Below are 16,098 nucleotides of genomic sequence, written 5' to 3'. Positions count from 1 at the left end.
AAACTAGCACGCGGAAATGAGTCTGGAAGAGCCAAACATAATGCAGGACTTGGTGAAGCTACTTTTTGAATACGTAAACAGGTGCATCTGCCAGTTCTCAATATAAAAATGCTGCTCATAGTAGTATAGAGTAGTATGATATCATAGTTTCACAAAAAAAAACATCATTCAGAATGAACTTTGTTTTTGTGGTACTATATTATCTGCGGCAAACTTGAGAAAAAAATTCTTCAAAACGGTTGACAAACTTTGTTTTTGTTTTGTTTTTTACATAAGGTTAGATCTTCCAGACGGTTGGGTGCTTTATACGGCTGTTTTCCACCTACAGTCTTCCCTTTCAAGGCTGAAGTCTTTTATGCAAAGTCTGCAATAGACACTGTGTACATTTTATTGTCTAATAAATGTCTGTGGGGCATATATAGACTATGGATTTCCCGCCATGCGGGATTGAATATATTTTCCAGCATTGTCACACATCAGTACAAAGCAAAATAAAGCTGAAAAGGAGAGCATGATGTCACCTTTATTACAGGCTGGAGGTGTTACCTGATAAAGCTGTGCTGTTAGATAGATGCCAACACTTGACAGAACATGTTTTTAAAAGAAAGTTTTTAACTTGAAATTAAATGATTCTGAATTAATAACCACGTTAAATGTTATTGTTACTATTGCTTCTACAGTACTTTTCACACTGATGTCAGTAAAAGTCTATTAAGTACCACTTATCTAGTTATTGGTGTGTGCCTTGCTAGTTAATTAGCAGATGTTGAGTTGCTAGTTTGTAAATTACGTATGACTGCATGAACTGCGAGTTGTTCTCATTAACATTTAGCAGCTGTTGCTCAGACAGTGTTTACTCGTCAAATCAAGAGTCAGAAATGGGGAAAATATTACATTAAAAAATCATTATGATAACAATCAGCACATTAAATTTTTATTACAGTACTTGTCATTACCCTGTGTGTACCATCTATAAAAACCCATCATCTTTGCAGAAATTGTCTTTTTTCTCCTGTGAATGGGCCACTATCAGAGGCCCAGGGAGGCCAAAGTAACCGCAACCATAATAAAATAAATAAAACATTACAGAGCTGAACAGGTGGCAAGCAAATCCCATTCCAGAATACTAGTGAACAAACGTGTTTTAAAACTGCTGTTTTGGATGGAGGAAAATCGGAAAGTGTTCACTGATCCCAGTGTTTCTCCTGCAGCAGGTCTACACACAAACTGCTGTTATATAACTGCACAGGTCTGCAGATGCCCTGCACATGAACCGTGGTTTGATTAAGCAACTTGCCACCCGACGCTCTTTTTTTCTTCTTTTCTGAATTAAACAATCCATGCATAACTGCATTACTGTACCCAACCTTTAATTTAGCTTTAGCGGTTTACATATAACTTAATATCAAATCAAAACAGCAGTCGCCTCAGTGCGGCTTTATATTGTAAGGTAGAGACCCTACAATAATACAGACAAAACCTCAACAGTTGATGAGCCTCTTTGAGCAAGCTGGTATATAATGATGTGCTACATGATCGCTAGCAACACAGCTATGTTAGCATAACAAACAGTGAAGCTGGAGCATGAACGTTAACTTTTTTCTACTCGATAAAAGTTACATGAGGGTTCCCGATGGTTGTGGACAAATGCAATCGCATGGCAGGATGCTGTAAACGGACCAAACTTCAGTCAGGAGAACAACTCAGATAATCCATCCACAATACGAGGTTAGTCATTAATATACTGCAACAACATGGGAATAGAGCAGCTGCGAGAGAATTCAACATTAATGAATCAAGAGTACACAAGTGGAGGAAGCAATGAATGAGTTGAGTAAAATTTGACTTATGGTTCAAAAGATACAGTACCTATCTTTCTATCACTGTATCACAAGCTAACTTTAGCAAATAAGCTTTAAAAGTAAGCAGTCAGTGTAGTATAAACTAGTGTATAGTTAGCAAGCCATTGAAGATTACTAGTACACAGCTTGAGACCTAGCATGAAGCGTTCTCATGTGTTGGACACTTTGTGCATAGCATGTGGTTTTGTTGTTTAGGTTTAAAAGTACAGGCATTGGTGTCATTAAAAAAGATACAAGCCAGTTACCTGATCAAGGAGCTGGTTGTATAGCTCATGACAGTTATCAAAGATGTATTTATAGGTGGAGTCTAGACAGGCTTTCACGCAGTCCTTCACCACCATACTGGCTCTTGGTGGACTCTGGAGTTCTTGCACCTGCAAACACACAGAAATACATACAGTGTTTAAAAATGATGCCTTCACATTCAAACATCCTAGTTTTTTTAGCAGTTCATTCAACATGAAAATCATCCAGTTAATAGACATAATGCTAGCAACCCTAATCAACACCTTATCACTTACTTGTGCAAAAAAGGGCAACCTACTCTATGTACTATATATATAGTAACTGACATGTAAGTGAACTAGCATTTAGGTACATGTGCAGTGTATCACATACTAACACAGGGGCTCCACTGGTTGAGCAGCGGTGCATACTGTATACACAGTGAGGCTCAGCATGGCTATGGCACAGAATGAAAGCTTTGGTAACATAAAGTGACAGTTTTCATTCCTTTGCTCACAGCTGCCATCTTAGCTATGCCTCAGTGCGCTAGCGCTACAACCCCACTCCCACAAAGAACGTCGGATGGAGCCGTGCTTTTCATATAGCAGGAGACAAGTCAGCATACTCTTGGGGTTGAAGGAGGTAGAGGAAACAAACATAGTTGTTTATTGATGAATGAAGTTCAACACAACTCCACTGCTTTAGCCTCTATGCATGTGGTTGTGTAACAATAAATGGTTTGGTTTTTAAGTAGTAGAAGGTGAAAATTCTAATGTATATCAGAGGTACGCAAAGTGCTCAGTTATCATTTATTACAAGTTTATGTCTCTTTCAGTTTCTTCTTCAATTACATCCTTGTGTTCCCCTTTCACCCCTCAGCTTGTCCACTGCCCATCCACCCTTCACTGTCACACATAAAAACGCACCTTCATCCTGAAGAACGTGATGCTGGTCAGCAGATCAACAGTAGATTTCAGATCTTGGAGGCGCTCTGGGTTTCCCGCAGGGAAATTATCCTGATGTAAAACAGAGAGAAAAATGACATAAGGAGAGAGGACATCTTGTTGGAAGCAGCCTTGTAACGTCACACACCTCCAACTACCACGTCATATCGCTTAGGCCAAAATATTAAAATTGATTACAGAGCAATGTCCAGCAATCATAACGAAATGACTGTCTGTCTAATCGTTTAGTGGACAAGGGAGGTCTCTGCTGATGAAAACCTCTATTTCAGGGCCATGAAGTCATCAGGCAGTGCAAAGCACCGTGACGGAGAGCATATAAAGCCCTGACAGCTCAGAAGAAAGGCATCGCTGCCCCATACATTATCCTACTTCTCCTACTCTCTCAGTGCTCAAATAAAATTTTGCTTGTTTTCCATCCGTCCTCTTCCTTGTCGATAAATGCACATGGGAGACTCAGGAGGTAAAGCCAAATCTTAACGCCGCCTTTAGGCTCGACAGCACAAGCACAGGAGGGTTTTTTTATGCTAGATGATCAGCAGTGGCAAAACTCGTCCGACATCCTAACGATGTGAGCAGCATACAGAATTCGATTGGGTTTCCAAGAATACACACAACAGACAATTGAGGTTTTTAATAAGAAATGTTAAACACAACCCATAGGCAGGTTTCTAATCTATCAAACAGAATAAAATGCGGATGACCTGTTAATGTTTCACAGTCAGTCGGCAGTCTACTGAGACATTACAGTATATTTCTCTAGACCCGTGATTAACAGGAAAAGTCAATTTTAGTGGTGAAAGTGTAGCCCCCAATAAACAAAGATGTCTACAGGCAAACAAGCTTGACACGCATTTTGCATAAGCAAATGTAGATCACGTATTCTATATTTGGCTGCTGAAGTGGGAAAAAAAGAGAAGCGAGAATCAGTAGGGGCTGTTTCTTCTTCAGATAAAACGCTGTTTGTGTCGCTGCCTTTTATATGAACAATACAGTTCTTTGAGGGTTTCATCATTTCTCTCTAGATAAAAGATTGTGTTCAGTTTACATTTCAAAATGAAATTTATCCAGTTGCCAAGAGACTTCTTTTTTTAGAGTTATTGGGAAAATACATGACCATCAGTCACATCTTTTACCATCTTTTTTCTTCTTATGTAGCCTTCGAACACAACATTTGTACCTATGAAACAATTGCTCTATAGTGTAGTGTCACCACAGCCTTGAAACTTGGTGTGTGCGTATGTACTCAGACCACACAACAACAGCTCAGTATGTGTTTTAGTTGTTATGTGTTGGTACTGAGTAAAACTAAAAGACTGCAATAGGATTTGTTTCTATAAAGGATTTTTTTTTAAAACAAAGGTAATCCACTGAGGCTGATGAATTTCTCAATTAACATTTAACCTAATCTGCGGTTTCTTATTTTAACAAAAGAGGCAATAACAACTCTCGGTATGAGAAGAAAATCACCTCAGAAAGCGCTTAAACTGCACTCAAAAAATGTTCAATTTTCACTATTGCCAGTCTGCCTTTCAGTGATAATGGAGGTCTGATCCATTGCCGAGTTATAAAATTAAATGACTCTTTCATATTGCATTTAGGGAATATTTTAAATGTATTAATTCCAGCAGTTTCCTCAACTTAAAATTGTAATATAGGTGTGTAATTATGGTGATGAATGTCAAGTAAAATCAAGTGCTTGTTGACTTGTTCATTTTAGCAGCTGTACAGAACGTAGCATCTACATTGAAATATTATGACCTCACCTACCAATCTCATTTGATATCTGACAGCCAGTTTTGAATGCAGCTGGCATGTTTTTACAAAAAAAGGACTTTATTACTGACTACACCTGTGTAAAGCAAAGGGATTTCTAAAAAGCAGGCTACTTAAACAGCTCAAAATGGCCCGTACTTGTCAACTAGTGTTACAAAGTGTAAGATGTTAAATTCTAATCTGGAAAATCACTTATTTATTACTGTTCAAGTGCTGCAGCTCTTAACTTCAGGTCTTTCTAACAGGAGCAATAGTGGTGTTGTAAGAATTTTGTCTAGCTCAAACTCTGACTATGCTTGAAAACACAATGCTGCAACTAAGAGCTCATCAGCAGAAAAACAAAGTGAAAAGAAAGGAGAAAAAAGATTTATTGTCCACAAATAGACAAGCATACTAAAAATCTAAGCATTCATCTCTGCTCCAGGAAGAGAGACATAAGCATTGCCTTACAAAGATGACAGAAAGTCTATTATGAGATGAAATGAGGAGTGAATGATACTGATTAGCTTTTAGTTCTGTCTTTGCTCTAGTGTATACTGAAAATTATGTTGGCCCAGTGCTTACAATTAGTGCAAAACTCCAAAACACTAGCTGCTTAACACATAAAAAGAAAAGTTAGAGCAAGCCTACCATTTACAACATGACGTGTTTAAAAATTCAGCTCAGAGGCTGTAAACAATACACTGTACACTGTACGACTGATGTTAGGAAAGGCTCGAATATTCCACAGACAGTGAACAATTACACTGATTTTACATGTGTCTGTTCTTTGGTGACCAAAAAAACATTTTTCCTGCTCTCCCTGTCACGGCAGCATGTTAAGTTTCTATTAAATTAAAATTATTAAATTCCTCCAGTCTACTTTTCTAAACTGGTGACCTGCCAAAAAGGCCTCATTTAACCTCCACTAAAAGTAGTTTCAGTTGTTTTGGTGTTTCAAGTAGACTGAGGTTTATGCCGTGTTATACTGAACTTGTTTTTTTTCTGAGTACGTCAAATTTATAAGAGACCCCAAGAAGAACCAGAGAACACTGGTTAGATTATATTTCCCATCTGACCCGAAAATGCCTTGAGCGGCCCAAGGACAAGCTCAAATGCTGCTGAAGGGGATGTCTGGACTAACTTATTTAGTCTGCTGCCACCGTGACCCACCTCTGGATGAGCAGCAGAAAATAGAAGAAAGTACTTCTAAGCCCTTTCTACACAATAAATACAGCCAAGGTTATGAACACTGAACGCCAGTATCTCGTTCATTCCACTTTAGTTCGTTCTGTGCCCTTTCAATAAATAAATTCAGTTGGCACAGAAGTTTCTTATCCTCTGCATTCTGTGAAAGGTGACACCAGCTCTTTTCTTCCGCTTGGAATTTTTACACTTTCTGCCATAAATTTCAAAGGGCTGGCTCTGGATTAAGCAGGTTCTGCTCTGGAAAGAACAAGATTACTCTAAATGCGCGCAACAATGCGGGCGTAGCTTTTGTTTTCTGAATGTTTGCTTCACAAGCTTTGAAATTATGTTTGGGTGCTAGGTGGAAATCATATAAGGGTAATGTTTGAATAAATGCAAATGCTTTAACAAAATCTTGTTGGTATTAACTGTTAAGCATTTATTTTTTGTTTTGTTCATTTGATGCTTCATTCAATCCATAAAAAAGATAGTATTAGTAAAGAAAGCCGACATAATAGTGCTGTGCAAAGCTACAGGTGCATCAATAGATTTTTTTCCCACAGGTTTTGGAAGCAGAAAGAAAAAACTTTTGTTTGCAATAAGTTCTACTATACAGAGTTTCATTTTGAGACTATATGACAAGACTTAGTGTTGCTCACAGAACAAACATCACTTTATATCAAACTGCCCAAACTCAGCCCACATCGTGCTCTAAATACCGAGATTTTATGGACGACCCAGTGAACCCCAGTGAAATCCCAGCTGGGACAGACTGGCCATATGAGGTGTCACCGTGTATCAGGAGTGTCAGACTAAAGTTGAAAGGGAAGAAACGCATATGCAGCAAAATGTAGAGTGGCACTTGCAACCTGGCTTCCTCTCTGCTGATTCAAGTCCTCTGTTTTACAAAAGCAAACTCAATCTCCCTCAGAATGTCATTATAGGGAAATCCATACTGTGAGCGGGCGGAGAAGCCAGATCTGAATCTTATTACTGTCCAATAGTGGCAGGCGGGCTCTGTGGGATGGCTTCAGAAAGTGAGAGAATGAAAGAGAAGGTATAAACTGTGTGTGGATGCGGATGTGTGTGCATGAACCACTGGTCTGTGGCAGGTTTGACAAGAGAGCAGCAGGGCAGTGCTGGCAGGTGAAGCCAGTGCGATATACTGTGACTTCTCTCAGTGAACGTGTCATTGCCAGATGACCAGGCCATCTGAAAATAAGAGAGGCCATCTCTCCTACACTTAACTGTCTCTCCTTCTCTGCCGACCGCCCATACTTTTCATTCGTCATCTGTTACTCCTCCCCGCTCTTTCCAAATCCATCTTATTCCTTCCAAATGTCTCCCTCTTTGTCCAAATCCTTTCTCCTCCAACTCCTTCTCTGCTTCTTTCATCCACTTCTCTTTCCAAATCCTCGCGATCCCTCCCTCACTGTTTGCAACTTCATTCTCCATCTACCATTTAGGTGCACACTGCTGCTTTTCGGGTGTGTCTTTAATCACATGTGGCTTCACACCGATGGCTATGGCAAAGAACAGGGGAACTGAAGCAATCACCCACTTAACGACACATTGCCTTTTGTGTTACATTAAAGGTGAGAGGGTCATCTTTCAGCTACAGTTCACTGTTTCCTGCCTCCAGCGAGAGAGAAGCGTGGAACTGCCTGCTCTCAGGTGCATACCTGTGTGTACATGGCAGTATAGTGGGCTTGTGTGCAAATGTATTAAATAGACAGAGAAAAAGGGGGAGAGAGAAAAATATACATATATACACAATATATTTTTCTACTTCAGTAGTCAGTGATACATCTATCACTGTGCAGAAAACAACGTGAAGCAGAAGCAAGACAACATGCCAGTGAGGACATAGAGACGTGTAATAATGTATAACGGTGAGAGCAGTTTACATCAAACGCGTTCATGCTATGGCTTTAACAAGTCAACCAGGAAATTTTACATAAAGCAGGACAATCAGGCTCACAGAAAGAAGCTGCCTGATGTGCACTGTTCAGGAACAATGTCCAGGCAAACGACCCTGATGTATGAACCAATATCATACAATAAATAGGCGCACAAGTGTGACCTCCACTGGCCTCATATAGTGAAATGATATTTCCCACCATGTGCAACAGACAAAATATTAGAAGCACGTTTCCCGAGACCAGACCAGTTTAACACTAGGGTCACTATACTATAGATCTGAATCGATATCTCTATACCATAGTATTAATAAAACTGATAATATCCACAAAGATTTATTACAGGACACTTTAAAGGACTGAACTAGCTTGCACCCGTAACAGACATTTATAGTATTGCCTCATGATACAACATTTTGATAAATCGTAACCGTGATTCCCAGTAAGGCAATCTGATTGTTCCTTTAGAAAACCTAATTAGTAGGTTGTTCTTTTCTGCAGCCTGTCCCTTGCTGCTAAACTGTATAGTTAATTTAATGAAGAAGTTTCTGACGCTGGACACTGCAGATGAAGCATCAAAGGAAAAAGGAAAAAGACATGATTGCCTCATTAATTAAGAGCCCACTTTAGGATTTAGCACTTATGAAATATCTTTGTTCTTTATAACAGTAACAATAAATTCATATTTGTCTGCAGATTATAGTCTCCAGGTAGGAAAAAAAATGGAGCTAACAGCCTACTTTATAGATATTTTCAGGATGTCCATTACCAGAGTCAGAGTGCTGGACACTCTTTACTGGGTCTCTTTATTGCACTAAGTGGACCACTATTTTTGAGATGTTGAATGGCCTCTTGACATTGTGGGCTGATTACTGATGTTTATGTGCCTGGATCTACCAGGGGCTGAGAAAACTGCAAAAACTGAGAGGCCATGTTTTTGTAGATTTGATGCAACAATTTTGTTAATTATGGCATCAACAATAAATGCCATAATGTCTATGTCTAAATATAGACAATGTATATCTATAATTATTCTTTTCCAGATCATGCTTTTTAGGTTTTCACTTCTTTCAGCACAGCTTCATACTATTAATATTGTACATAGTCCACTTGGTAAATGTCATCCTTTTCTGTATCCAAGAAAAAGAAGAATTCACATGCATTTGGCATTAACAACAAAGTGTCACCATGCCACACTAGATAGTCAAAGGATAATGTAATCCAAACAAAGGTGACTCCACCTGGAATTTGTGATGTAATGGGTACTTAGACCATCTTTACGCCAATGGGGAACATAGAAAAGAAAATGCCAAGTGATGAATAATATTGAGACAGACTCACTATTCTCAGAATATTTTTGCCTTAGTCACAATCCTTGTATCCAGAAGGCAGTTGTCTACTCCCTAGAGTGTTTTGTACTTCAACCGTATCACTCCTTTGTTTTACCTGTGTACGTCTATGTCTTTGATCTTGCCACCCCCAGGGCTGTCTTCCAGACCCTTGATGTTTTACCTTTTGTATCTGTTTAACACCTATATGTATCCCCACTGCCCCTGTCATCTTCTTGTGCTTCTGTATAAACAGCATGATTTCTCAGAGGTTTTGGGTCAGCTTACCTTCCAAGACTGACGTTCTGTGCTGGTAAGCCGAGCATATGCTTGAATACTTTAATAAACATTCGAACACAGCAAACACTTAAGAAACAGAATAGATTTTTACATTTTTTTAACACAGGTACCTTTTTTTGTTTTTTGTAAAAAAAAAAGTGTAATGGTATGGCAGAATATTAGATGAGACACATATATTACCATCCAACAAATACACTCCCTGGCTGCTCCATTAGATATACCTGTTCAATAATTAGTTAGTACAAATACCTAATCAGCCAATTGGATAGCAGCAACTGCATTAAGGGGTGTGGACACAGACAAGACGACCTGCTGAAGCTAAACTGAGGAACAGAATGGGGAAGAAAGGTGAATCATGTAACTTTTTACGTGACGCGTTGAAAGTGTCAGATAGGCTGGTCTGAGTATTTCAGAAACTGCTGATTTTCCCACACGATCCTATCATGCCAATTTCTGTTGTGACATTCAGATGATAGAGCCAGAATTTGGCATAAACAACGTGAAAGCATGGATCTTTCCTTCTTGTATCAACAGTTAACTTTGGACTCCTTAATACCAACCAAGCACCACAAACATCACAGCAAAAGTGGGTTAAACCCAGTAGTAGACAGGTATACTTAATAAAATGCCTGATGTGCATATGTACATATGTAAAACAAGTAGATGTCAAACTGTCAAACATTACCAACATCACATTTTTGTAGTGACAGATGCCACAAAAACATGACTTCACACAAACACACACACCACATGTAAAAATCTAATACATACCCGATATTTGGAGAGGTCGATCCTCAATGAGTTGTGCAGCTGGTCCAGTAATTTGACAAATTTCTCCCTCTGCAAGGACAGAATTGTATAATTCAGTTTGGAGTATCACCTCAAAAGTATTGTGCCTAAAAAACCACTGCACGGTGTGGAGCATATCTTCGCTTCTAGTAATTCAGTTTTATTTGCTGGAACAAAATTTTGTCATTTTGCTATATTGCCAGCATCAGCTTGCTGGCTAAAAATATTATATGATGCCTTACAACATTAACTTCTGAGATGTTGCTGATTTTATACAAAACTTATCTTCCACAAGAACTATTAAAAACAAATAGTGAAGTCAACAGTTCAATATCAGCTTGTAGAAAAGTGAAACATGTCACTTAAGTCTGACTGTTGCCAATAGAAATTACATTTTTTTATGAACACTATATTACACTACGGTTGGCAGACAGCAAGAAAGTATTATGTGTACTTACCCCAAAGTTAGAGGCAGCAAATCGGTCTGAAGCAGAGGCAGTGGTTGTGGTGGTGGTAGTGGGATGGGCGAAGTAGGAATTGATATTAGCAAGCAGGTTGCTCATCACTGCTGGCACCCCAGGACACATGTATTTGGCGGACAGACAAGAGAAATGCCTGCAGAGGAGAATAAACAGCTATTATCCTACAACAAGTGTCTGAGAGACTAAGAAAAAAAAGGCATGATTTCTTCACAAGGGAACATAAAACAATTACATGAAAAAGTACAACTTAAGATCCCACGTCAACTGTGCAATTTCAGAAAGAAGCATCAAGAGCTCAACACGCCCTTACATAGTGGCCAGAAAATGCATGTGCTAAGTTACAAAGGTGAGAAAAAAGGCTGAAAAATATTCTGTGCTACTGCAGTAACCACAATAAAAAAGAACGTGAGAAGACATAGAGCAGTAGAGTATTTCCTAATCATATTTCAGCTTCCTATGGCTGAAGGGAGAACATATTTTAATGTTCCAAACAATTACTTCTGTTGGAAGAGTTAGTTAGTGCAAGTAGACCACTGCCCCTCTTCATGCAGTAAAATGTGTCTTCAATGAGTATCTATAGAAAATTGTGTCATAAATCAGACTGAGCTGTATAACCTATACTGTTAACGACATAAGGCTGCAAAGTAACAGATGGAGCATATAGGTTTAATAGTAAATCAAGGGAGGTTCAAAGGAGGAGAAATTAAACGTGTAAATTTAACTGAGAACCATTAATCCTGTATTTTAAATATCACAGAGATAGACTCCAGCACAGTATTTGAACTGCCTAGCTGAAATCAGCCCAACAAAAATTAGATCTCAGTACTGGATTGTGCTTTAAAAATAAAGCAAGGGAGAGGGTGAGGATGGAAATGAATGAGCGCTCTTTTACTGCTGCAAACTTGACATCTTCCTGCTACCTTTTCTAATCTCCCTAGATCTTTTTTTGATTCTGTGACTTTTAGATTACACACAGTAACAGCGGCACATGCCACTTTGGATTTGGCATGAACTTGCCCTTTCTCTCTACACACATCTGAGCAGCGCTACCCAGCAGTAATTAAGTGGTGGAGCCTGAGAGGCCTAGTTTGAGCAGGGATCTCTGCCTGAGTGAGGAGCATATGCTCCTTTTAACACTCCGTCCTGCTGCTCCACAAGCCATTTGGAATGCATCTTAAATCATAATGCAGCAGGATGTTGTTATTCTAGATAGTATACCGCATATAAAATTAATAGGTGCAATAATCTGTATGTTTACTTTAATGCATCTCAAAACCATGCACACTTGAGCTGCCTTTTCAGCCTCAGGCATGACCCATAGCAAACAAACATTTGGATGCATGAGAGCTTAAAGCAAGATAAAATGAGCTGAACTTTATACATTTAGTATATTTTAGCGCCACTACCTTTGAGCCAAATATTGTACTTCAGTCTTACAGCTTTAGATACTACCTTAAAGATTACAACTTTGCATGCCCTTACATATCACCAAATTACATTTATTATAATTTAAAGTATTACATGTTCCTATTACATGGGTTGGAAAAATATTTAGGAACCAATTGATTTGTCACAGAGTCGAAATCTGGGCTGTAAAAGAACTGGACAGGTTGTCTCATCTACTTCTACTTGCCTTAAAGCACTGAGTTGCTGCCATGTGATTGGCTGATTAGGTATTTGTATTAACTAACAGTTGAACAGGTATATCTAATGACGTTGCCAGTGAGCTTCAAGGCACAGTGATGGGGATATACAAATACATACAGGACACGATGTGCTGCTGTAGCCAACAATGCGACGCAGTTAAAATTAGCTGAAGCTTAAATGCCTACAATGTACACATTAATGCACATTACATTGCGCCAATTACTATTGATGGAATAGTAAAGATGAGATACACACATATATGCTCTCATTTAAGGTTTTGAATTCAAGTTTTTTTCACATGGTGGTATTATGAATTTAATAGGATTCAAATCCACAGATTTGAGTATGTCTAAGAGTCGGGCATTGAGACTGAAAACAGACATTTTGAAACTAAGAACATCTTGCTGAGTGAGTCATCACTTCCACAGAGTTATGTGGAGTAACGGTAGCAGATTTACTCCCCCTTCTTCTTTGTAGAGCGGACACACACACACACACACACACACACACACAAAAACACAAACATGTTCTCATTGGGAGGCCGATTTAATTACTCTGCTTTCAGCCTCCAAATTACCCAGGAGCACTTGGGGTTAGGAGAGCAAAGTGAATGATGCAAAGAGAGTGATGATGGCATCCGCTGAATTCCCATGGTGCTTTTAGAGCTGGATCTCCTGAGCCTATTTTCAAGAGGGAAGACATTGCCTCCCCTAAAGTTATCCTGCTTTGGTTTTTTACCAGCGGGTGAGATGTATTACACACTCACATATCATTTAATGGGTTCAGATAGCTAGGAAAAATGAAAAAAACGATGATGAGAGATGCGGACAGAGAGACAGGGGAGTGGTGATAGAGTGTGATGAAGAAAAATGAAAATGAGGGAGGGGTATGCCGGGAGTTGTTGTAAAGGGCACCGGAGGGAAAGTGAGCCTTCACAGCTGCTGTGATTTATGCACTCATGATGTCAGGAGTTACTCGGAGTCAAGGTTCAGTGATGAAGAAAACAGAAAGGTAGGACCTTTCATAAATTCCTGATGAAACATAATGAGAAACACCATGGTTAAACAAGGTTCAAGCCTGAAGCATTAACTCCACCTGATAAAGCGGGTAATCAGGCCACTTACTGCCCTTAAATAACGTAGCTATCCCTCATATGATACAATGGACTGTCACAGTGAATCAACAACATGTCAGCTAGCAACTCTCCATCAGTTTGCTGAACCAATATGATCCAACATGTCAACTATGCTTGTGCTATATTTGGGCTGTTGTTGTAGCAGCTGCACCCCTTTCTTGTGTGGATATTCTATGATAACAACTGAAGGATTTTGGAAACAATTAAAACTGACTTTGCAAGGTTAAAAAGAAAGTCAGCTGCATGTTTGCCCTACAGGGCTAGCAGGAGAAAAGTCCACAGGGTTCAATCATTGTCGGTAAGAGAGTAGGTGGTGCGAGAATCAAACATACTCAGAGGTCAGGGGTTAATAAATGACATTAACAAATTTTAAGCAAATAATTTGAAAATAATTCTCAGTCCTGTTTGATCACTTGATTTTCAAACTTGAAAGCAAAAATATGAGTTGAGCCTTCCATTCAATTTGCAAACAATCTGTGTGTAATTAGGGTCTGATTTAGTTAGGCAGCAGTTAATTACATAGTCAGCTAGTGGGACTGCCCAACAAGTGCAGGGGGAACAGAGCTTAAAAGGTGCACTTCGGTGGTGCTTCTCAAACAACAGCTCATACAGAAAGCAGACTGCAGAGATACTCAATGACTCATTATTAATGAATTACTGCAGTAGAAGTCATTAGCAAACAGTTGATAATAGCTGATATAATGCAAGTGACTATCTTTACCTGTTTATTTCTAAAACCCCCATTTTTAATTTCAACTGGTAAAGGTTGCTTTATTTTCTGTGTTTAGCTGCCTACGTGATATACTGAAAAGTATCTTACTATAATACGGGATTTTAGATATATACATACATTATTAATGCAAAATTTTAATTAAATCCCCATATAGGTATCGCCCCTAAAACACAGAAAATCTCTCTCTGCCCATCCATGAACACCTCCTTGACAATAGTTCACATACTTGGCACACAGGCACATCTTAAGAATTTTTATCTACATCAAATATTATGACACCATCATGTTCCCTAGCAGCCACCTACCAATGGGCTAAAATGTCTCATTTATAGCATTTATCCAGCTATAACATCAAAAACACTTGATCCTTTTTGAGTCATGACAATAACGTCGAATATGCATCTACAGAAGTTGAACACTTGAAATCTCTCTTTGACTGCACGAGGAAGAGCTTAGCAACCCAACTTGGCACACAGGTACACAGTAAGCACCTAAAGGACCTCATCTATATCAAATATTATGATGTTGCCTAGCAACCATCTGGCTCAAATGACCAATTTTTAGCAATTATGCATCTATAACACCTTATTAATGCATAATGTCTTTTTAATTTCAAAACAATAATACCACAGTAGCAAAAAAATTGAATATACTATTTTTTGGTGTCTCTATATTGTGATGTTTATTGTATCAATATGTCAACTTCAACTATATTCAGAGACTAGCATGGACATGTACCAGTTTCATAAATATATAATATGGGATTGTTATCAGACTGTAGAAATAGCAGAGGAGGTTTTAGTGGCAGCTTTGAAACTGCTGAACCTTATTTTTGATGATAGGGTGATCCAGGTGGGTTTCAATTTGGTCTGTTGGTATGATAAAAAATTTCAGGATATTTTATTTTGAAGTTATGAAACGGCCTCAAACTTTGGCACATAGTCAAGCAAGAGATAGCTTAAACATACTAAGTTTTACATGAGCTTATATAGCTTTAAGATAGCCAGGCTCATGTATAGACAATTAAAATGGAGAAGTAAACCTTAATTAAAGATCAGAGTTATTTTTCGTACCAATGTCACTGCAGTAGTTCCTGACTAGCTCAGTCAATGTCACAAAGAGCAACAAGTGTTTGCATTCACTTTGTCTCTGTGGTGGAAACAAGCTATAAATGTAGAGTTTAAATAACAGTGTAAAAAAGAGCTTTTATAAGACAGTATAATAAACACAAATATTTTAGAACAGGGGAAATCCATTCAGCTGGGCCACATACAATACAAAAATCAACTTGGAAATGTAAAATAGTGCATCTGGGTTGAGGCTTAGAGGATTAAGTAAATATGCTGTGCAAAGACAAAAAATTAAATCTGCTGCTAGTGAACTGGATGATGGATACATGTATTGTGCAGACTTCTAAAGTGTTAACAATTGCTTTAACACAGCACAATGTCAAATGTCACTGCATGACCTTGATCAATATTTAAAGGTTTTAATGTTTCCAGTGGTGTCACTGCAGGTGAATGTGTTTGGGGGTCACGATGGAGACAAAGAGATAAACATTTATAGACAGAAAGGGTCACAGAGGATCACCGGCACAAGCAAGGAGGATAACAATGCTGTTTGTGTGCCCATGATCAATGTGACAAAGGCAGGTTAGGAGGTTTTTCCATGAGACCAACAATTAATCAATCAAACTTGGGAGCTCGATAGTTCTCCAAGCTCTGATTCTGCTGAGGAGACATCTTTACTACTCCAGTTCTCCTTCGCTTGTCC

At 38.7% G+C, this 16,098-nt stretch overlaps 1 protein-coding gene across 5 annotated transcripts in view; it reads right to left on the bottom strand.

Moving 5' to 3' along the window:
- unc13c (unc-13 homolog C (C. elegans)) overlaps positions 1-16,098 on the bottom strand; it is a 105,340-nt gene that overhangs the window by 48,931 nt on the left and 40,311 nt on the right. For all 5 annotated transcript variants that reach the window (XM_019358000.2, XM_019358018.2, XM_019358013.2 and 2 more), the window contains 4 exons: positions 10,787-10,943; positions 10,311-10,379; positions 3,014-3,103; positions 2,108-2,236 (listed from right to left, as the gene is read on the bottom strand). In XM_019358000.2, the coding sequence (XP_019213545.1) occupies positions 2,108-2,236; positions 3,014-3,103; positions 10,311-10,379; positions 10,787-10,943 (445 nt within the window). The remainder of the gene's footprint in view (positions 1-2,107; positions 2,237-3,013; positions 3,104-10,310; positions 10,380-10,786; positions 10,944-16,098) is intronic.

The sequence above is a fragment of the Oreochromis niloticus genome, linkage group LG1, assembly GCF_001858045.2.
Source record: "Oreochromis niloticus isolate F11D_XX linkage group LG1, O_niloticus_UMD_NMBU, whole genome shotgun sequence".
Lineage (NCBI taxonomy): Eukaryota > Metazoa > Chordata > Actinopteri > Cichliformes > Cichlidae > Oreochromis > Oreochromis niloticus.
The sequence above is the reverse complement of the archived record's forward strand: the minus strand, read 5'-3'. Positions and strand labels throughout refer to the sequence as shown.